The sequence below is a fragment of the Marmota marmota genome, unplaced genomic scaffold, assembly GCF_001458135.2.
Source record: "Marmota marmota marmota unplaced genomic scaffold, marMar, whole genome shotgun sequence".
NCBI lineage: Eukaryota > Metazoa > Chordata > Mammalia > Rodentia > Sciuridae > Marmota > Marmota marmota.
In genome coordinates, this window is record NW_026000272.1 from 14,182,913 (window position 1) to 14,206,193 (window position 23,281).

Sequence of the window (23,281 nt, forward strand, 5' to 3'; positions counted from 1 at the left end):
GGTGATATAAAACAGCAGGCTAAGGGGATCATAAATGAGAGTGTTGCAAACTTAAAAGGAGCAGTAAGGTTAGCCATCTTTGAGGAAGTGAAAGTAGGTAAATTGATGAAGCTAAACATAAAATTCTGATAGGGTTCAAGGGAAAGAATGGTAGTCTATTGTTTGCATTTACCTTGTGATATGTAGTTAACAAAGTTGTGCCACTCAGCCAGGGAGCAGTGTATGAATGGGTGCAGTTTGGGGAAACAAAAAGATGAATTCCCTTTTGGGTATATAAGTTTGAAGTGCCACAGGACCACTCATATGAAAATAAATGTTCAGAAAGTAGTTGGAAATAAAGATCTGGAGCTAAGAAAGGAGATATTTGAGAGAAGAGCTATCGATTTGGAATCACTGTAATATCTATGCTGGTTGAAGTAAGAAATGAGTGGATGAGCTCACCAGGGTAGAGAAGAGCAGAAAGTGGTAAAGGGGAGAACGTTACTATTGAATGTCTGGATTTTAGGGGGTCAAGACAAATAAAAATGGAGAAAAACAAGTTTTTATATATATATATATATATATATATATATATATATATATTTTTTTTTNGCATCGGCCTCTTTGCCCTAGCCCACGCCGCCTTTTCTGCTGCGCAGCGTAAGTACCTGGAGGAGGAGACCTCTGTGGTGTGGACCCTGGGGGCGTTATGTGGGTGCACCCCTAAGGGACTGTCGGACTGAAAGTCCGAGGAACGGTTATTTACATTACAGACTCAGAAATACAATTCAGGATCTGCGGCGTAAGGTTTGGGGTTTGAAGGGTGTGGACACCCGAGATTGAAGAAAGATTGGTGTCAGGGTTAGGGTTCAGAGCGGGAGTCTGTCGGGGAATCCAGGCCAGGGATGTCAGATCCGGCATAGGGCAGATCAGGCAGAGTGTGGGATTGAGGACTTTGAATGCTTGTGGCCTCGTGACAACTAGGTGGACAATATCCTGGGGACTTCTAGGCTGTCCAGGCATAGACTAAGAAGTTAAGTGACCCATTGCCTCAGGGAGGCACTGTGATACCGGTAAAGAATACCGAATTGGGAGTCTGAAGGGACGGTTATTAAAAACTTGTTTGACCGCTGAATCAGTGTGACCTTGGGCAAAAGAGATGTGTGCTGCACTGTATTATAAAATTCAGTCTCTGGTCATTGGTTGAAATTACTCCGTGCTTAGCTGCTACAAGTACAGCGACCGCGATGCCATAAGGGAGTTCATAGGCTACTGGGGGTAAAAAAGTGGATCAAGATATAATCACAATGAAGAGATATAAATATTATGCTAAAAGTTTATAAGGCTGCATGGGAGTTGGGGCATTAATTATTCCAGGAACTGGTGGTTCAGGAATTTGTCCCAGATTCTTGCTACTCTGAGTGTGGTCAACAGACCAGCCTCCTGGACGTCACCTGGGAGCTTGTTAGAAGACACTCAGGCCTCTCTTCAGATCTATTGAGTCAGAATCTTCCTTTTAATAAGATCCCCAGGTGATTTGTATGCACATTAGTTTGAGAAGCATGGTCCTGGAGGAGATTAGGATACATTGGAGTACAATGTTAATTTCTAAAATAAGTTCCAGCTTTAAAATTATACAATCATAGAGCAAGGAGAGCCCTTGGAGATCACTGAAGTCCAACCCCTTCATTTTACAGATGAAGAAATGCCTGGCTAAAGATAGTGTTAGAGTCAGGTTAAGCTGCATGGAAACAAGAAAGTTAGCTAGAAATGGAACAGACAGTAGAAGATTAGTCCAAATCTATTGTTGGTTTTGGTTTGATTTTTTTTTCTTTATACACCTGTCCTTAACAATTCTGTAAGTGAAAACTTAAGAATATGTCTCTAAACACATTCTCTTTTAAGAAAGAATTCATACACATTTACTCAAAACAGTTTCGATATTTGAAGTCCAATGTACATGATTAAATAGAAATTGCCTTAGGTCTATCTAGAATGAGGATTCTGTATTTTTATGTTTCAAGTGATGAGAATGCCTTGTGGATTTGTCACTGCAGTGAGTCCTCTTTGTAATACTCATGTTGGCAAGACACTAATACCTTTGAAACTAATTATGTCATGTGGGATTGCAGCAGCAGATAGCATGATCATCTTTGCTGTAATGACCTTTGTTATAGTGGAGCAGCTATGGTATAGTGAATCTCCTTAATCCTCCCATTATTCTCATTTTGCTGTTTCAGAAACTCAGGAAATGAAAAGATACTGTATTTCTTTGATTCTAAGACACACTCCCCTCTCACTCCCACATTTTAACACTCTAAAAATTGAACTACATGTTACAGTCACTGAGGATGTCTTAACTTGAGGTGTTGTAAATTACCAGTACCATTATCCAAGTTCACCAGCTTTCAAATCCTGATCCTTTTCCTTCATCCCTTGCTGCCTCCTGAAATTAAGGCAGCAACAGAATTATAATTAAAAAGTACTAGATGCAGAAATTGGTGTCCTGGAATTTCTTGTCCACCAGTGCCCCATCATGTTTTTTCCAGAAAAAAATGTTTCCAGACCAGTATTACATTGGCTTTCCTATGTGATGTGGTGCTATACAGAGCTGAGATTTTCTGTAGACTTATTAATTTTTAAATTATTATTTCTTTTACTACTTAGTGAAATAAACAGTTTTCAGAAGTTTCTCATATTCCTTTAGTTAAAAAAAAAATCATGCTTGGGTATTTCTGCCTCATACTTGCCCATCTATCACTCTTACCCCATCTTACAAGGTGACAAAGCAGGTCAAAATGACAATGAAATAGTTAATTAAGATAAGGCAGACTGCCTTAGAGGATAGAGGTTTTTGAGGAATCTGGGATTAGCATTACTTTATGTAGCATGTAAGTCAGCCACTTCTTTGATCTATTGATTTGCTCGCATTTTAAGAAAGAAAAATGGGCTACAATTTCCTTAATGGTATGCTTCTGGTTTATAGATCGTTCTTACATGCGATTAACAGAAAAAGAAGATGAATCACTGCCAATAGATGTAAGTTGGTAATTTATATTCTATTACAATATATTTTTAAAATTAGCCACTTTGCTTATGATAATTTTTTTTACTGGTTTTTATCCTCTTAACATTTTTTTAGACATGAAATAACATCTGTTCTCTGCTTCGCATCACTCTTTGTAAAACCCAAAATTTAGAAACTGTGGAAGATTTCTGTTTTCTAGAACTGTAGTCTTTCTAGGGTTGTCAGCGGTAGAGCATTTGCCTTGCCTGTGGAAGGCACTGGGTTCGATCCTCAGCACCACATGAAAATAAAATAAAGGTATTGTGTCCATCTACTACTAAAACATATTTTTTAAAAATAATCTAAAAGTTACCCTGACCATAGTATGAAAGGGACTTAAAAGATTAATTATTTGGTTCTCAGGAATTTTAAATAAAAAGTCAGTGCTAAATTAAAAAATAAAATAAAAAAGTTTATTACTTGACTTTATTTCTTAGAAAAGTTCCTTATATAAAGTTTTACAACAAAGCTAATAATGCATTGTTTGGGGATACACATAGATGGGAAAACTAAAGAAAATGTATTTTTTAAGCTAAAATATTACATATTCCAACTTCACTCACAATTTTTATCTTTATTAGATTTGAACTTTAAAAGTAATAAGTTCTTTGTAAAGGAATCAAACAATAAGTATAAAAATTAAAACTGGCTGCACAAAATTAAAACAATTACAAAACTGATCCTATTCCTTGGCAATTTCATTTCTACCTCTGATAGTTTTAAGTATATAAGTTCAGACTTCTTCCTATGGGTAAACAACATGTATATATAGTTTTATCTAATCAAAACATAAGAGTTTTTCTTTTTAAAAAAGTTATTATACATGTGTACATATATAAAACTTTATAGTTTTTTATTATACAATTTATCTTGAACATATTTTCATGACAACTCAGATTTAACACATTCTTGTTAACAGTGAAAAAAGTCTCCTTGGTTCATTGGTGGTCAGAATGTAAATTTGTATTACATATGACATTAGGTTTTAATCTGAACAGAATAAAAGGTTGTGACAAATTTTTACTTGAGTTGTTTATAATTAAGGGTATGGTAGATGTGGCTACCTATCTATCACATTTTCTTTGTGGTAAATGCACACAAACATTCACACACACTCATGTATATCTATTTTAAGTAACATTACAAATTGGAAAATTTTTTAAATTCAGAAAATCACAATCAAGAAATATGCTTGTAATCTCATGTTGGTTAGTTTCAAACATTCAACTTTGTTGCTTGCACAAATTTTGAGGAAAGCCATTTGGTATTACCTAATAAATCTGAACATGTGCATATTTTATACTCAGTGTTTGCACTCCTGTGCATCAGGAGACACACAAGAATATTCAAGTTAACATAAAAATAACAGGAAACAACCCATATATCCATCAACGGTGGAATGGATTAATTGTGCAACTTCCATATAATGAAATACAAAACATAATGAAAACAGACTATAACTGTATACTGCAGCAGGGGATAATTTTACAAACATAATGTTGAACAGGAACATCTAGATTCAAAAGAATACACGAGTCCATTTAAATAAGGTTCAAAATGAGCAAAAGTAAAAGGAAGGTAGGGATGAATATATAGCTAGAAAAATTATTAAGAAAAGCAAAGAACTGATTAACACAATTGGGGACAATATTCAACTTTGAGAAGGAGGGTAAAGGAAATAATCAGAGGGGACACATGGCACCTGAAAGGTGCTAGAAACTGTCTATTTAAGCTGCATAGTGGGTAAGTGGTGTAATTTTATTGCTTTTCTTTACTTTGTAGCATATGCTTTGTGTACTTATTTTGAAAAAAAAACACATTTTCAAAATTCTCAGTTACTCCTTCAAACAGGTAATATTTGACAAATGAATACTGATTTTGTATTTATTTAGTACTGTTTAGTTTATTTTAGTTTATTTTTTTAAAGGAGAGAGAGAGAGAGAGAATATGAATCTTTTTTTTTTTTTTTTTTTTTTTTTTTTNACAATGCCTTTATTTTTATGTGGTGCTGAGAATCGAACCCATGTCTTGCCCATGCTAAGCGAGCGCTCCACCACTGAGCCACAATCCCAGCCCCTATTTGAGTTTATTTATTGAAGCATCACACCTATTTTTGTAGCCAAGCCACAGGATGAATAGAAGATTTTATTGTGTCTGAGTGCAAATCATTTCAAGTGATAATTGATTTCCTATATAAGTGGCACTGAAAGGGACTACTTGTTAGAAGCCATACAGAGTAGAAGAGAAGATTGTGAATGTTTTGTATAATATTTTTGTGCTATTTAGTAATCTCAATCTTTATACTCACAGATAGTTCTTCAGACACTTCTGGCCTTTGCAGTTACCTGTTATGGTATAGTTCATATTGCAGGGGAGTTTAAAGACATGGATGCCACTTCAGAACTAAAAAATAAGTAAGTCTTTCCCTTTTCAGAGGCATTTATTTTGTAGGGATTTGCTTTATTATGTAATCTCTGGCACATGAAACTTGGTTTTGTTCTTACATTTGATTATGTAGTTTGTATGAAGAAGAGGTAAAAATATCGAGGAAGTGTTTGATATGATAGGAAAAATGGAAGCTGAATGTCTGATCATTGATATTAGAATAAGGTATTACCTTATAGTACTAGCTAGAAACTTAAATTTATTGGTTGGTTGGAGGGAGAGAAATAGACACATAGATAATTCCTCCAAAAGATTAACCATGATCCCTCCTTCTCTCTCTTCCTTCCTTCCTCTGCCCCCCTTCCCTCTCTCTTTTCTTTCTTTATTCATCTTTTATCCTCTTGTGACAGCTTAGTCTTTGGAAGAATAATGGTTTTTCTGTTTACTCTCTTGTTTGAACCTGGTCTGTGACATAAGCTCTGCCCACAGGCCCTTTTGTATTCCTGGATGAAAAAAAAAATGTTACTCTACTTTCTTTTTTTTTTTTTTCTGGACTTTTTCTAAGCTGTTTTCACAAGCTTTGTTTGTTTTTCTTTCTCATATTTCTACTTCAGTTTTGTATAATTCCATCTCTGAAATTTATCCACTTTCTTTTTTTTATTGGTTGTTCAAAACATTACAAAGCTCTTGACATATCATATTTCATACATTTGATTCAAGTGGGTTATAAACTCCCATTTTTACCCCGTATACAGATTCCAGAATCACATCGGTTACACATCCACGTTTTTACATATTGCCATACTAGTGACTATTGTATTCTGCTATCTTTCCTATCCTCTACTATCCCCCCTCCCCTCCCCTCCCATCTTCTCTCTCTACCCCATCTACTGTAATTCATGAAATTTATCCACTTTCGTGATCCTGGAAATAACTGTATTTTCTTAGAAGGGTTCGCAGTAAAAATTTATGTGTTAAAGGAAACTCATCCCTCCTCACCCCCTTACTTTTACTTTTGATTTGCATCTTTTTGTTGTTTTCTGTTTTTATTGTGTATTATAGTTGTACATAATGGTGGAATTCATTGTTACATATTTGTACATGCTGTTACATTTTAATGTACATTTATATACCTCCTGTTTTATATGGGGGTGTACTTGAATGATTAGGTCAGCTGACTTTGAGATTTGAGTTTTAATCAAAGGAAGGGTTCTTCTGAAAAATAACACTTGAAAGCAAACACTAAAGGCCATACACCAAGGTGTTTGTGAACTTTTTAAAAAACTATTTAGGTCTCACTAGAAAAGAAAGGATATTCTACTATCACTGCTGCTCTTATAAAGAGTCTACCAAGAATCACAGGCAAGGGGCCTGGAAAGAAAGAAGTAAAACAGAATGGGATCAAGTAGGTGGTAGCAAAATATATGATTTTGGCCAATGGGAGGTTTTGTTGTTATGCTTGAAAGATTTGTGGGAAACAGATCTGTGAAATGATCATATGGCTGAATAGTGAGGGCCAAATGAGAATAATCAAAAGGTGTAATCTATGGGCATGTTTTTGGAAGACTATTTGGAAAAAGCCACTTTTAGATTTATAGAGGTGATTAAAGTTGACCTAGTGTTTGGTTTATTATTCATAGGCAACCTAAAAGGAATGGATGAATAAAAAAGAAAATTGAGAGCTTTGTGTGGGCTTTCCAGGTTTCTTATTTTCTCTGTACAGTTAGAGAGAGAGAGATAGAGAGAGAGATAGATATCTAGTATGATTATCATTTACAGTCTGATTTTATGGGCTTATTAGGCTGAGTTAAAATATAGTCCATAGCAAATTTGTAATTCATTAGAAACCTGGTTATTTTCAAAGATTTATGTGCTTTACAGATTTACCTGCTTTTATAAAGATTTATCTAAAATTGATGCTTTTTTTTCTTTTAAGGACATTTGATACCTTAAGGAATCATCCATCATTTTATGTATTTAATCATCGTGGTCGAGTATTGTTCCGGCCTTCGGAGACAACAAATTCTTCAAACCAGGAGGCATTGTCCTCTAACACATCATTGAAGTTACGAAAACTCGAATCACTGCGTCGCTAAGGTTTTTACAAATTATAATAGCAGGACAGGACACAGAGCTGAATCTTGGAGTTTGGGGTATAAAACACTCCCCCCCAATCAGTATTTATATTGATCTTTCAGACCTAATTAAACAAATCTATACCCCTTGTTTGTACACTGTTAAAAAATTGTAGATGGAGTGTAAGTTATCTGCAAAATGAGTCTTTAATCTTTCATATATATTTTCATTTAAAACCAATTTGCATCTTTTGTAAAAGTCACTGTTTTGAACACATTTCCTTGAAAAAGGTTGGTTTTTATGTTTATTTATTTTCTTAGATTTCTTTTGCACTAGTTTTTAGGAATCCTTTTGGAAATACTGCGTGACTACTGCATTTTGCAGCATGAATTATAGTAAAAAGGTCTTCAGTTCTTATCAAATGGACTTCCCTAATGAGACCAAAATAGTGACTTCTCAGTTTTTCTTATGTGCCCTCAAAAGTGGCTCTTTTTTTCCCAAGATACTTGTCTGATATTAATTTATCCTTGATTCTCTCCCCACCCCATTCCTATATACCTTCTAACATCAGTTGTCTTATTTCATCACTTCTCTGAGGTTCTGTGTGCAGTGAGCAATTTTTGCGTCAGAAATTCTGTCATAACAAATGCACTTAACAAGTTTAACTTGCTGTAATGCTGCTTGTGTTCTCCTCATTTAGCTGTAAAAATGTTTCCTAACTTTGTAGTATTAGTTGAAGATAGACCAAAAAGACCGTTTGTGATTTCATTATCATCCCTCTATGGAACAATCATAATCATTGAGGAAAACTGATTACCTGTCATTAGCCAGTTTAACTTATTCAAAGTCTGTGTTATTTCTTACTAAATAAGTGAAAATAAAAGAAGCTTCTCATTAATCTAAAGGCAGAGTCAAAAAAAATTGGGCCAAATATATTCTAAATATTTGGAACTAATATATTAAATATTTTAGAAAATTAAAGTCATTTAAGAAATTATAGCCAGTTTAGTTTTCAGTCTTCACTGTATAGTGCTGAAGGTGAAGATGGATAAAGAGTTGGATTTTTTCAGAAATAGTAATTTTACCCTTAGGGAAATTTGGCTAGCTCTTTGAGCAGGAAGCTCAGCATTTTTTGGTAGACAGCATTGCTTTATTGAACTGTACAGTTATAAAAACATTACTTTTTGTTGAATTGTATAGGTTTTTAAAGGGAATAAATGTATGCAGGTTTGAAAAGGAAATATGCTTTAGGCAAGAGTCATAAGATGCCCTTATACCTGATGGCATTTTTCCATTGGAAATAAACCTCAGCTCTTACATTCTGCCTAGTTGTACACAACCCCAAAGGATGAGATTATTTTGTCATGGGATTTTTATTGTCATTTTATTTTGTTTTACCAGCTCAGTCGGTGGAACCCTGACTTTGGTCTCTAATGAGACAAAGTTAGAAATCTGCTGATAACCTAAAATAATTTAGAAATGTGTTAAAAATATGAAGTAAGGGATTAAAGTGATGAAGTCAAAATAGCGTGTGGGAAACAAGCTCTTTACACCATGCTTGTCTACCATTTCCTCAGGTATGGCCTGCTTTGGGAGAGTCTCTTGTTTTCTTCTCTTTGGGGACTGTCTTCCTTTCTTAAAATTTTTGTAACAGTGTATTTGGCATTTGATTCACATACTATGTAATTCACCCATTTAAAGGGTGTAACTTCATGATTTTTATATTCACAAAGTTGTGCGCCCATGATCAGACAAATTTAGGGCATTTAATCACACTGAAAGTAACTCTGTACCCTTTGGCAGTCATCTCCTATTTTTTCCCAGTGCTCCCCAGCCCTAGGCAACCACCAGTCCACTTTCTATATACCTATTTTAATCATTTAATATAAATTAATTCATACAATATCTAGTCTTTTGTGATTGGCTTCCCCAAAATGGTTTTCTCTGGCATGAAAAAGTTGTTCTCATCTTGAAAACTCTTATTGTAGGAAAAGAAAGTGACTGGTAAATCAATGAATTTAAGGAGGGAGGGTCAGATACCTCACAGGTTTCTCAGTTAATCTTATGCTCAGTTTAATCTTATGCTGAATAGCCAATAATTCATTGTATACTATTGCTTATAATATTTTGGCTAGTTTGTAGAATGGACATTGAAATCTATCTTTGCTGGCCCAGTCAGAAAAGTCCTGCTAAAAATGATGCCAAATAATTTGGCAAATAATTGACATAGCACTTTTCAGGTGTCTGTCTTTGTCAGCACCTCATATACCTCGGGCCAGGTGAGCTCCCCAAATCTCTCTTAAAATTTACTCCAGTGAATTTCTGCTGTCTTTTAAAGTATGTACCATAGGACTAAAGGTGATTTGAGTGCATTATAACAGTGCTAAATGTATTAAATGGAATTTTATTTACATTACTATGAGATAGTTAATTATTGCCTAAAGTAGTTCAAAACTATAGTGATGAGAGTTAGTTAGTCCTTCAGTTGACTATGATTTCAGTGACAATTCAGAAATGTGAGAAGTGCACACCAATCAAAGTTCTCTAGAATACAGGAAGACTCAATAACCAGGGAACCAGCCAATACTGTGGGCTAATGGCCCAATGGCAGAAAATGGAGATTGGTGAATTAGAGACTGTTATGCTCTGTAACTCCCTAATAATTGTTCCCAAGCATCGTGGCTTATTTTTGAGTGGCATGACAGCATCTTCCTGGTTATATGTGGCCTATTTCCATGATGTATTGAGTAGTGTTGTTTGTTGTGAGCATCGATGCCTGTAACACCAAGCTAAACACGTTTTGAATATGTTTTCTCTCTTTAAATGACCTTGCCCTGTCCAATAAATAAATGATTGTCTTGCCTTGTTTTTGGTGGTGTTTTTTTTTTGTTTTTTTTGTTTTTAAATCTCATTTCCTCTGCTTCACTATCCCCAGAAAAATTTAAGAGTGTATTTCATGACTGTATTTTTTCTAGCATGATCCTGTTTACTAAGTTCCATAGGTACTTTAGTTGTACATGTAAAGTCTTACTGCGGTTTTATGTTTTTATAGTCAAAATAGAATGCATAACCTCATTTATATTTGTATGTCATCAAATGCCCTTTGGGGTATAAGAATTGGTCCTTGAGTAGCAGTATCCAATCACAAATGTTTATTTTTCAAGATGAACTTTAGATACTTTAGATATCATTTTGTCCATATCTAAAATTTGCCTTAAACTTTATTTTGGAAATTGCAAACCTACAGAAATGTGAAAGAATAACATGATGAATGAACATTTCATTTAGATTCATCATTCATATAGATTCACTATTCCTAAACATTTTGTCACTGATGCTTTTGCTTTCTCCAAATGTTTTTCCTTCCCCTGCCTCAGTCATTTGAGATAAATTGTAGGATTTTGTCATCCCATTTTATAACATCCTTACATGTGTCAGTGTGCCTCTCTTACAAGAGTGAGGATTTTCTCCCATTTAACCATAATACCATACTATAATACCATGACCTAAAAAAAACTCAATATTATTTCATATTCAAATTTCTGTATGTATCCCCAAAATAGATTTTGTAGCTACTTTGAAAAGGTTCACAAATTATATTGATCAATGTGTCTATCTAGTCGCTCTTCAATAATAGTTCCTTTTTTTTTTTTCCTTTTACAGTACTGGGAATTAAATCCATGGCCTCACACATGCTAGGCAGGCAAGTATTCTACCACTAAGCTACATCTCCAACCCTTTTAAATTTATTTGGAGATAGAGTCCCACTAAGTTGCCCAGGTAGGCCTCAAAACTTAGAGTCTTTCTGCTGCAAACTCCAAAGTAGCCGAGATTACAAGTGTGTACCACTGTACCAGCTTCCTCTATCTCTTAAAAATATTTTCTAAATAAGTTTTATTAGAACTCATTTAGACTTACAAAAAACTAGAAAGGGTTCCTATATGTCCTACACTTAGTTTCCCCAGTCACTAGCATATTAGCATAAGACATTTTGATAAAATCCTTGGGCCAATCTTAATATGTGTTAGTTAAAATCCATACTTTATTCAGATATTCTTGGGTTTTTCCCTAACGTCCTTTTTGTATCCAGGATACTTCCAGAGTACCACATTACATTAGTCATATTATTCTTAGATTTCTGTCGTTTTTGATTATCTTGACAGTTTTGAGGAATACTGGTCAAATATTTGTAGAATGTTCCTCTACGTGAATTTGTCTGATGTTTTTTCCCATTATTAGACCAGAATTGTATTTTTTGGAAGAACACCAAGGTAAACGGCCATTCTCATCATATCAAGGGTACATATTATCACAGTTCGCATTAACCTCGGTCAGTTCAGCCAGTTTTCTTCACTGTAAAGTTACTCTTCTTTCCCCTTTTCCATACTATACTTTTTGAAAGGAAGATATCATACATAGTCTACACTTAGGGAGTGAGAAGTTATGCTCTTACTCCTTGAGGAGAGAGTACCTATATAACTTATTTGGATTTATTCTACAAAGATATGTTTCTTCTCCATTTAGTAATTTAACCAATTCTTCACTTATATCAGTTTGGATTTGTGGATATTTATACTTTGGGTTATCATGTAATACTACTTTACATTGTTGCTGAAATTGTTCCCGATGCAAACATTGAATGCTCTTTTAGTGGGCTCTTCTGTCCTTTGACATGCCCCCCCACCCCCTGCCACTGCCATCATTATGGATTTTGAAATGGAGAGTATTTCCTTACTTTCTGGCACTATTTTCAGGCTCATGTGGTACATTTCCTTCTCCAGTCATTTCTCTAGAGCCCTGAATTAAAGAACAGTATTATAAACTAAGACCTGGCCACTGGATTTCCTCATTGCTACTAGCATGTCATTGCTTCTAGGTCTTTTTCACAGAGAAGGAAATATATATGTACATAATAACCTATGAATTTACACATAAATGTAAAGTTTTCTGTATGTAACATCTGTAGTTCTATTTATGAAACATGAATTCATGCTGATATTCCATCCATTACCACATAGATCATTCTAACCTCTTTCTCTTGCTTATGTATCAACTCCCCCTCAAATGAGAAAACTGATTCCAAACATCTGCTATCTACTTACTTGAATTGTTTGATTCCAGTATACATGAAAAGTGGTTTCAGAATTGTGAACCTATACCCCCACGGAAAACAACTTTATCAAAGAATACATGATTATGTAGGTTGTGTTTGCCGTTGGTTTATAGACTCATTTCCAAAGTTAACTTAGGTTACTCAGGTTAATGCCCCACTTTGATATGTTTATTTCATAAATTTGTAATAAAGTTAGATTATTTCATCACATTCCTATTCTATTCTGGAATTTCCTTAACCTTGTAGGTGATTTTTTAAAATTTCTATACATTAGGGTTCACTTTTTGTGTTCTAAAGTTAATCCATAGTTACATATTCCCAATGACATTATAATATAAAATCACAGCCCTAAAAATCCCTAGACTTAACCTATTCGTCCCTCCCTCCCCTTCCTCTAGGATGCTGTTAACCACTGATCTTTTTAATGTCTCTAATAGTTTTGCCTTTTCTAGAATGAAATACAGTTGGAATCACATAGTATGTAGCATTTTAACACCAGCTTCTTTCACTTCAGAGTATGCATTCAGTATTCCTCTGTCTCTTCATCTTGATAAATCATTTATTTTTCACTCTGAATAACAGGATGTTGTATAGATGTCCCTACATTATTTATCCATTTATGAATTAAAGGACATTTTCGTTGCTTCCAGTTTGTACTGGTTATGAATAAAGCTGCAGTAAACGAGTTTTTGTATAGACATAATTTTTCAAATTAGTTGAGTAAATACCAGTGAGCATTTGCCAGTAAATGCATGGAAATGGAGAAAATCATGCTAAGTGAAATAAGCCAGACTCAAAATCAAGGGTTGAATGTTTTCTATCATTTGGAAGCTTAAGGAAAAGAAGGGGCTGGGGTTGTGGCTCAGCCATAGAGCACTCTCCTAGTAGGAGCAAGGGCCTAGGTTCAATCCTCAGCACCACATAAAAATAAATAAAGGGATAAAAAAAAGGAAAAGATAATTGGGGAGGGGATCAAATATCATAAAGATATGGGAAAGTTCAGTGAAATACACAAAAGAAAAGAAAAAGGAAGGGAAAAGGGAAGAAATATGGAGTGATTTTTTAAAAATTTATATATATACCAATGTATCAAAGGGAATTTCACCTTTATGTATACATTGAAAGTACCAATAAAGAAAAAAAGGATGGAGAAAATAGGGAGGGAGGAAGGAGGAAAAAGTGGGACTGAAATCAAATTTCTTGTATGTATAATTTTGTCAAATGGAATCAAAATAATATGTAAAACCAAAATATTCAATAAATAAATAAATAACCAGTGCTCTTGGGCAGGCAGGTGAACCAAGGCCTGTGAGCCAAATCTGGCCTTCCTATTCTTGAAAATAAAGTTTTATTGGAACACAAAAAAATGCTGTACATATTTTGTTTGATTTATACATGTTTCTTTATTTTGGTGCTATTGCAAATATTATTTTTGAATCTTAAATTCCAATTGCTGGTATTTAGGAAAACATTTGACTTCTGTATATTAACCTCAATCCTACTCCTTGTTGTCATTATTAAAATTCAGCAATGGATTTTATATTTTGTCAAATGCACTTTTGGTATCTGTAAGGATAATCACATTTCTTCCGTCTTCCTAATAAAGTAGTGAATTATAAGAATTGATTGTCAATGTGAACCATATTTGCATTCATCAGGTAAAGCAAATATTCATTAAAATAACAGCTTGCTAGAAGTTTTGGTTTTAAAAATTTTCTTTAATGTTAGTCCTGTTTTATCAAATTTCTTTAAACCTCAGATTCACTAATAATACTAGAATTCTACTAAAAATGAAATTTTATTAAATTTTCTTTTTCATCTGTGTTTTTTATTCCATGATTATTAGGGATACTGACCTTTTTTCCTCTATTGTGATTTATATTCCTTTATTTTGTAGTCAAATGTGTTATAATTCAATATTTGGTCCACATAGAAATATATGGAATATATATATATGATGGAACTTAATAAAAGAGATATGTGTTTACTTACCATCAAACTTAAATATAAAAGTACCAATACTATTGTAGTGACCTTTTCTGTTATGCTTAGCAATATTTGTGTCCCCTTTAAGAAATATTTTTGGGCTGGGGTTGTAGCTCAGTTGTAAAGCGCTTGCCTAGCATGGGTGAGGCACTGGGTTCTATCCTCAGCACCACATAAAAATAAATAAGTAAAATAAAGGTATAAAAATACCTTCCTAGTTTGAAGTCTTAAAGAAATTCTTCTATAATTTCTCTAAGGACTTTATTAATTTTTCTTTTTCATTTAAGTACTTAATCAATGTGATTTTTTTTAATATATGGTGTGAGGAAGCAATTCAATTACATTATTTTTTAACAAAGGTTGCTAATTGTCCTAGTGTCATATATTGCATAATCTATCCTTTTCTCAGTTATGTGCAATAGCCCCACAGAATTATATAAAAAATTCCACATATGCATGGGATTTTTCTGGACTCTGCTTTTATTTCATTGTTCAATTTGGGTACCTCTTCTATATCACATTGCCTTTATTACTAAAGATTCATAATAAGTCTTGAGAATAATAATAAAGTTTCCCCTAATTTGTTCTTTATGTTTGTCTTGAGTATTCTTAGGAATTTACTCTTCTGTGTAAATTTTAGAATCAGCCTGTCAAGTTCTATGGGAAAAAAGCTTTTGGAATTTTTATTGTAATTTTTCTGCATTTATACATTAAATTGGGTTGGGGGAAGGATATTCACTATTCCTATCCAATGTAACCCTCCCTTTAACCCTTCTTATGTCTTTCAGTAACATTTTAGAATGTTAATATTTTATACTGTTTGTCTGCATAGTGGTTTTATACACCTTTAGTTATATGCGTTATATTCACATACGTATCTCCATATATATTATGTACATATTCTGTATATATATTTCATGTATATAATATGTGCATTTCTACATATCTTTATGTATTTATTCCTCATGTAATTTTGCTAATATTATCATAAAACTTATATTTCCTAATTTTCTTGGTGCTGTTATGTAAAAATAGTTAATTTTCATATACTGATTTTATATCTAGCAACCTTGTCAAACTCTTTTGCTTACAGAGTAATTTGAGCTTTTAGTTTAGCAAATAATTTATCTTAGGGTGCAAGCTAGAAATTTTTGTAACACATTGTTGAATAGAAGTACTGATAATGGGCAACTTTGTCTTGTTCTTTATCTTATGAAGAATAATTCTAACTTTTAACCACTAGAAATAATGTACACTGTAGATTTGTGGTATATTCATGTCTTAACAAATGTGTTTAATTTTGTCCTCATGAATACTCCTTTGCATTCATCACCTCTTCTGCATTGATCAGGATAACTGTATCACTTTTCTCTTTTTTGGTTGTTATTATTGGTTTTGTTACTGCTTTAAGTTTTTTATTATTTCCCCCTAACTTTGTTAAGGTAAAACTGACAAATAAAAATCATATATTTTTATGATTACAATAAATTCATGTAATAATAAATTATTAATTTAAGCCAATTAACATATCCACATATTTAGCACCTCATCTACTTATCACTTTGTTGTTGTTGTTGTTAACAGGGATTGAATCCAGGGGTGCCTTACCACTTAGCCACATCCCCAGCCCTTTTTATATTTTATTTTGAGAGAGGGTCTTGCTAAGTTGCTTAGGGCTTACTAAATTGCTTGAGGCTGGCTTTAAACTTGCAATCCTCCTGCCTTAGCCTCACAAGCTGCTGGGATAACAGGCATGTGTCACTGTTCCTGGTCACATACTTACCACTTTTTCATGTTGAGAGCATTTAGGATCCCTTTTAGGAATTTTCATATATACAGTACATTATTATTATTAACTAAAGGCACCATGCTGTAAATTAGATCTCCAAAATTATTTTCTTTGGTCACCTGTGCTTTCAGGATCATATCCAAGAAATAATTGCCAGGACAATATTAAGAAGTTTTTGCTGTTTTCTTCTAGGTGTTTCATAGTTTCAAGTCTTATGTTTTAATTGTTTAATCAATTTTGAATTGATTATTTATATGGTCAGAAATGAGGATCCAATTTCATTCTTCTGTATTTCAATTTATTTATTTTTTATATTTATTTTTTTAGTCATAGGTGGACACAATTTTATTTTATTTATTTTCATGTGGTGCTGAGAATCGAACCCAGTGCCTCACATGTGCTAGGCAAGCACTCTACCACTGAGCCACAACCCCAGCCCCTGTGTATTTCAATTTAAATGCATAAATAGTGTCTCCTCTGGCATGTCCAAGACAATTTTTAAACTCAACGTGATGCATGAGCTTAACCTGAACCCCTGACCCCCCTCTCCCAACAAACCTCTATGTACAGCATTTGCCAACCCAATTAATGACACCATTTGTTGATGTGCTGCCAAAAGCATAACAACCAGCTACCTATATGTGGTATGCAGGGATGAGAAGGTTGAGAAGCCCTGGTTTGTAGTGTTTGCAGATTATTATATAATGTAAATAATCCAAACATGGCTGATTTCAAGTTATCACACAAGGTTACTGAACACTGAATCAGAAAGAGTTTGGCACAATCAGCTTTCTTAAGTCGTCAGCTCTTTTACCCCACTGTCACTACTATTCACCTAGTGGTTCAGGCAGGAATTCACTCAATCAATGTTATTTCTCTTTTATTCTAGACATACATGCAAACTCTTAGCAACTCCAGGCAACATTCTGTCTAATATAGTTCCCAACCAACATCATTTCTCTCCATTCCTCTAGTCCATGCTGCCATGATCTCTCACCAGTAAATTCATATTTTGAAATATCTCCAGGACTTTTTTCCCCAGTACTAGAGATGAAACCCAAGCCCTTGTACATACTAGGCAAATGTTCTACCATAAGCTACACTTGAACTCTCTAGAACTTTTTCATCTTTCAAATATGAAACTCTGTACTCATTAAACAACTCCTATGCCTCCCTCCCCAGCCATCATTCTACTTACTTTTTCTATGAATTTGACTGCTTTAGATCCCACATATAGATAGAATCACATAATATTTGTCTTTTTATGACTGACTTATTTTACTTGGCATAGTAACCTCAAAATTCATCCATGTTGTATTCTGTGACAAGATTTTTTCCTTTTTAAGGCTGACCAATATTCTAGTATATGTACAGGTTTATATGAAGTTTTAGTCAGCTTTCTCACTGCTGTGACTAAAAGACCTGAACAAACAATTTTAGAAGAGAAAAATATTATTTGGGGGCTCATGGTTTCAGAGGTTTCACTACACAGACAGCTGATTCCATTCCTCGGGACTCAAGGTGAGGCTAAACATGGCTGAAGAGTGTGGTGGAGGGAAGCAGCTCACATGATGATCAGGAAGCAGAGAAACAGATCTCCACTCACCAGATACAAAATATATACACCAAAGCCACCCCCAAGGACCCACCTCCTCCAGCCACACCCTACAGTCTTCAGTTAATCCCATCAGGGGTTAGTTCACTGATTAGTTTAAAGCTATAACCCAATCATTTGACTTCTGAATGTTCTTGCATTGTCTTACATGTGAGCTTTTGGGGGACACCTCACATCCAAACCATAATTTGTAACATTTAATTTATCCACTTATCTGTCAGTGTACATCTGGGATATTTATACTTCTTGGATACTATAGATAATGCTGCTATGAATATTAGTGCACAAGTATTTCTTTAAGACTCAATTTCAATTCCTTTGGACATATATACTAAAGAGAGATTCCTGAATCATGTGGTAGTTCTATTTAATTTGGGTGGTGAACTTTTAGAATAAACTTCTACAGTGTTTTACATTTTCAATCCCACACATTGGTGTGCAAGGATTCTAATTTCTCTACACCCTTGCCAGCACTAGTTTGTTAGAGTCTGTAAACAAGTCTGCAGCACTAGTTATTTTCCTTGTTATTTGTTTTTGTTTTGTCTTGTTTTGACAGCAATCATCCTGATGGGTATGAGGTGACATCTTATTGTGCATTTGATTTGCATTTCTTTGATGATTAGTGAGATTGAACATCCTTTTATATGCTTGTTGGCCATTTATTAATATTTATCTTATAGTAATTTTTTGTGTGTGGCACCAGTGAGTGAACCCAGAGGTGCTCTGCCACTGAGATATATCCTCAGCTCCTTTAAAATTTTTCTTTTGTGACAAAGTCTTACTAAGTCACTAAATGCTGGACTTGAATTTTCAATCCTCCTGCTTCCACCTCCTCAGTAGCTGGAATTACAGGCAGGTGCTACCATGCCCAACTTTATTGGTCATTTATATATCATCATTGGAGATATGTATATTCAAGTCCTTTACCCAATTTAAAATTATTTTATTTTTATGGTTGAGCTGTAGGGGTGAGACCAAATGCTGAAAGAATAAAAAGCCACGTGTTGTCACCTTGGCCTCTATGAAGCACAGCAGGCCCTGGAGGCCTCATTCTGGGTTCTTGGGATGCTGGCCCTGGTCCTGAGGGATCTTAGCTGCTGTGCACCTGTAGGACACATCCTAGCCTGGTTACTGCAATTCTGGCAGCATCCATGCTGCTAGGAGCCTCTGTCCCTCATTCAGTATCAGGACTCAAGATGAAGCCCTACCAGAGCCCTCACCCCAGCCAGACTTTGTTACCAGTGTCTTAGTGACCCCACTTTCTTTGAGCTATCATCCTTCTGCAGGGGGCTCATGACAGCAAAGTCCCAACCACAGTCATGCAGCCTCTACCCACGCCACTGGCCACATCTGAGATGGGCCCTTGCAGAAGGAAAACTCTCCTTAATTTAGATGTCCCTGACATAGTCAAGTGAGTCCTTACAAGCACACAGATTCTTCTATCCTAGAGCAAAGGAGGAAGTCTGCTGCAGTCTGGCTGGGCACAATTCAGGAGCCACTTGTCAAAAGAAACTAACTTTATTTTTAGAACCACACACGCCAAACAAAACCGCTCCTCAGGAAAAACCCTCAGAGCCCAACTGCCACCACCGGCTTCCCACAAGCCTCTCTCTACCACAAGCCTCTCCACCTCCCACAATCCTCCTGCTCTTGAGGCCGATTGGCTGGGTCGCGTGGGCGGAGCCAAAAAAGTCCCGCAATGAGCAGCTCCATGGTCTGAAAGGGCAGGGAAACAGCCCAATGAGCATCACCGCAGAGGAGCCAATCAGCTAGATGTTGCTGGGGCCGCTGTGAGCCAATCATCAGCTGGCAGTCTGAAAGTTTGCTGGGGCCCCTTTGGCTGTGGCTCTCAACAGAAGTCAGAGATATGTAAAGGAGAAGAAAGATTGGACATGATTTTAATGCTCTAAAGATGTAGGGAGTCCATCTGAGAAGGAATGGGGAGGACTTAGGTGTTGAGAGTGGCCTCTATTAACATCCAGCAAGGAAGTTGGAGACCTTATTTCTATAACCTTAAGCACATAACTAGATCCTGAACACCATCAGAAATTAGGGAAATGGAAATCAAAATCACAATGAGATATCACTTCACAACACTGGGATTAACAAGTGTTGTGGAGGATGTGAAAAATTGGGATCCTCAAATATTATTGGTAGGAATGGAAAATGGTGCAGGATCTCTAGAAAATAGTCTGACATTCCATCAAAAAATTAAACATAAAGTTACTATGTAACCCAGCAATCCTAATTCTAGCCATATACTCAAGAGAAAGGAAAGCATCTATCCACACACAGATTTGTACACAAACTTTTGCAGCCAGAAGGAACATTGTGTTGCTTCCATTTTCATACCTCTGCCTTAAGAACCATTCTTTGTTATTAATTAATTTATTTATTCTAATTAGGTATATATGAGAGAAGAATGCATTTTGATTCATTGTACACAACTGCAGTACAACTTTTCATTTCTCTGCACCACATGTGCAGTCATACATGTACCTAGGGTAATGATGCCCATCTCATGCCACCATCTTTTCTGCCCCCGTGCCTCCCCTCCCTTTGCCCAATCACAGTCCCTCCATTTTCCTCATGCCCCTCCATTATGGATCAGCATCCATTTACCAGAGAGAACATTCAGCTTTTGGTTTTGGGGGATTGGCTTACTTCGCTTAGCATGATATTCTGCAACTCCATCCATTTACCTGCAAATGCCATGATTTTATTCTCTTTTAATGCTGAGTAATATTCCATTGAGTATATATACCACAGTTTCTTTATCCATTTAAGAACCATTTTTTGTGTAACTAAGTAAAACAAACAAACAAAAAAGAACCATTTTTAGTCAATTACCCCAGGATACTGTATTTAAAAGTTAGAAAAATGATGCAGATCTTTGGATGAATATCATACTAATGAATGGCTCTCATTTTGTAACTTACTTTTTGGCCTGTTGGAACTTGAGTCTAGGTACAGTTTAGAAGCAATGGCCCAGGTATGGTGGTGCACACCTGTAATCCCAGTGACTAGGGAGGTGAGGCAGAAGGATCACAAGTTTGAGGCCAGCCTCAGCAGTTTAGTGAGGCCCTAAGCAACTTAGTGAGACCTCGCCACAAAATAAAAAATAAAAAGGGATGGGGATGTAGATCAGTGATTGAGCACCCCTGGGTACAATCCCCAGTATGGGGGAGGGGTAGAGTAGGGAAAGCAATAAGATATGGTAATAGTAGCTCTAGGGAGCATCAGCTGTGTCCTGCAAGACAACCATCCAAGGTGAGACCCTCACAAGTTCTGTAGGTAAAGGAAAAAATTCCTTTACAAGCAGGAGTGGAAGGACTTCTACTAGCTGAGATATTTTGCAAAATTCAGAAGTCTGCAATGGATTAAATATGTCCCTCTACCATTTATTTGTTGAAATCTTATTCCCTATTGTGATGCTATTAGGAACTGGGCCTTTGAGAGTTGGTTAGGTCATGAGGGTGGTGGTATCAGTTCCCTTATAAAAGGGACCCCAGGAAGTTCTCTCACTCACTTTCTGTTATAGGGGAAAACATGAGACGTCAACTGTCTGCAACCTAGGAGGGAGTTCTCACCAGAACCCAACCATGCTGGCACCCTGATCTTGACTTCCAGCTTTCATCATTGTGAGAAATAAAATTTGGGAAAAGGGAAGATGGTGGAGTAGAGGAGGTTGCTTTACAAGCTGCTCCATGGTGTGAGACCAAGAAAGTAGATAAACAGCTTCTCAGTGAGGTGGGTGAAAAGAGGGGTTTTATTGGGATTTAATACTGGACTCTCAGAACAGCTTGGGGACTCAGAAGTTTGGATATAATGAAATAAAAGAAGAAAACCCATTGCTGGTGCCAGCAGCTGCCAGAGCAGATCCACTGGGCAAAGCAGAAAGGGGGACTAAGAGAACCCATTTTTTTAGGTGGCACCATGGAGTGTCTTGGTATGGAGAAATCAGAGATCAAGGACACTGCCAGACTGCTCCAAAAGAAGTGCTACACTATATCTTCATGCAGGAACACCATTCCATGGAGAAAAAAGACAGATACCATTTTTCCCACCATGCTGCAGTGGCCAGTGACTATGAGAGTAAGTCCAGGAGCCCAGGCCTGTATAATCCGAGCTGGGTCCAAAAACTAGATCAGGCAGAGGTCTGCCACATGACTCAGAGGGTGCTTAGGAAACCAGGAGAAATTCAGGCATGGAATGTATTTTACGCAGAGGAATACGGGTCATTGAGACTCAAGTGATCCTGGGTCCTATTCACCCTTCAAGTCTTGCAGCTTGCAGGATCAGCTGGGGTGGGCAGGAATTCACTGGCAGCTGGAAATGAGAGTGTGCTTGGGGACTGAGCCCAAGATGCTGGAAAGGGTGGGGTCCAAGGGTGACAGAGGGGGCAAAGGATTAGCTCCTCTGCTACATGAATGGAACCTAGGGGAGACTCCTGGAGTACAGACTCCTAGCATGAATCAGCAGCTGCAGGGCTTTGGGATAGTACTGATTTAAAATCTGCAGACCATTTGCCATTCAACGAAGCACCTAGGGTCCGCCTAGACCTAACCCCCATTTTCAAAAGCTCTACCTACAGAAACTCCTCTCACAGAAATCTCAGGCCCCACCCTGGGAGTTGAGCAGACAACACTCTACAACCCACTGTACCTCATACTGCCAAGAAGGGAAGCTGAGAAATTTTGAACTCCAAATGGCAACATGACACACAACCCCAAAAGAGGAAGGTCTTCAAAGCCTACGACTACTGCTTTTGTGTGCAGTACATACCTCAAGAAAAGGTGGAAAGAAAAAGACATTTGAGAACAGGCAACACACGTATATTCTCATTGACAATTTTTGACCACCACAATGGAAACAATTTCTTAATTTTTCATCAAGAACCTTTTTTAAAATTTAATTTTATATATTTATTTTATTTTTCTCTCTTCTTTCTCTTTTTTCTTTTGATTGTATGCTGAATGGTTCATGGACATTTATACATATATATATTTGTCTCACTTTTCTCATTTTTAGCACTTTTTGAAGGTAGTTATTTTTCATCATTGTCTATTCATGGCTAGAGGTTTTTGATTAGTGTATTTTGGTTTCATTTGTATTGTTTTTCACGTATATATGAAGGACCTCAAGACCCCAGGCCCAACATTAGGAAAACTAACCCCTGTGCCCTGAAGCTGCAAGATGTTCCCTTACACAACCCCCATGTCAAAACCCCACCAGCTGCACGTAGCACTTCAAGTCTCGCATAATGTTACC

The 23,281-nt window shown here is 36.0% G+C and overlaps 1 protein-coding gene across 1 annotated transcript; it reads left to right on the forward strand.

The window, feature by feature from the left end:
* The first annotated feature begins 591 nt into the window (after positions 1-591).
* Mmgt1 (membrane magnesium transporter 1) lies at positions 592-10,375 on the forward strand. The gene is made up of 4 exons (XM_015498080.2): positions 592-639; positions 2,966-3,018; positions 5,357-5,460; positions 7,368-10,375. The coding sequence occupies exons 2-4, from the start codon at positions 2,977-2,979 to the stop codon at positions 7,525-7,527; spliced, it is 306 nt and encodes a 101-aa protein (XP_015353566.2). The 5' UTR covers positions 592-639; positions 2,966-2,976; the 3' UTR covers positions 7,528-10,375.
* The last annotated feature ends 12,906 nt before the right edge of the window (positions 10,376-23,281 follow it).

Bases quoted from the DNA above. Each gene is read 5' to 3' on its own strand.
- Mmgt1 (XM_015498080.2), top strand. From the start codon at position 2,977: ATGCGATTAACAGAAAAAGAAGATGAATCACTGCCAATAGAT. The intron at 3,019-5,356 runs GTAAGTTGGTAA...TTATACTCACAG, and splicing joins ATGAATCACTGCCAATAGAT to ATAGTTCTTCAGACACTTCT. The intron at 5,461-7,367 runs GTAAGTCTTTCC...TTTTCTTTTAAG, and splicing joins ACTTCAGAACTAAAAAATAA to GACATTTGATACCTTAAGGA.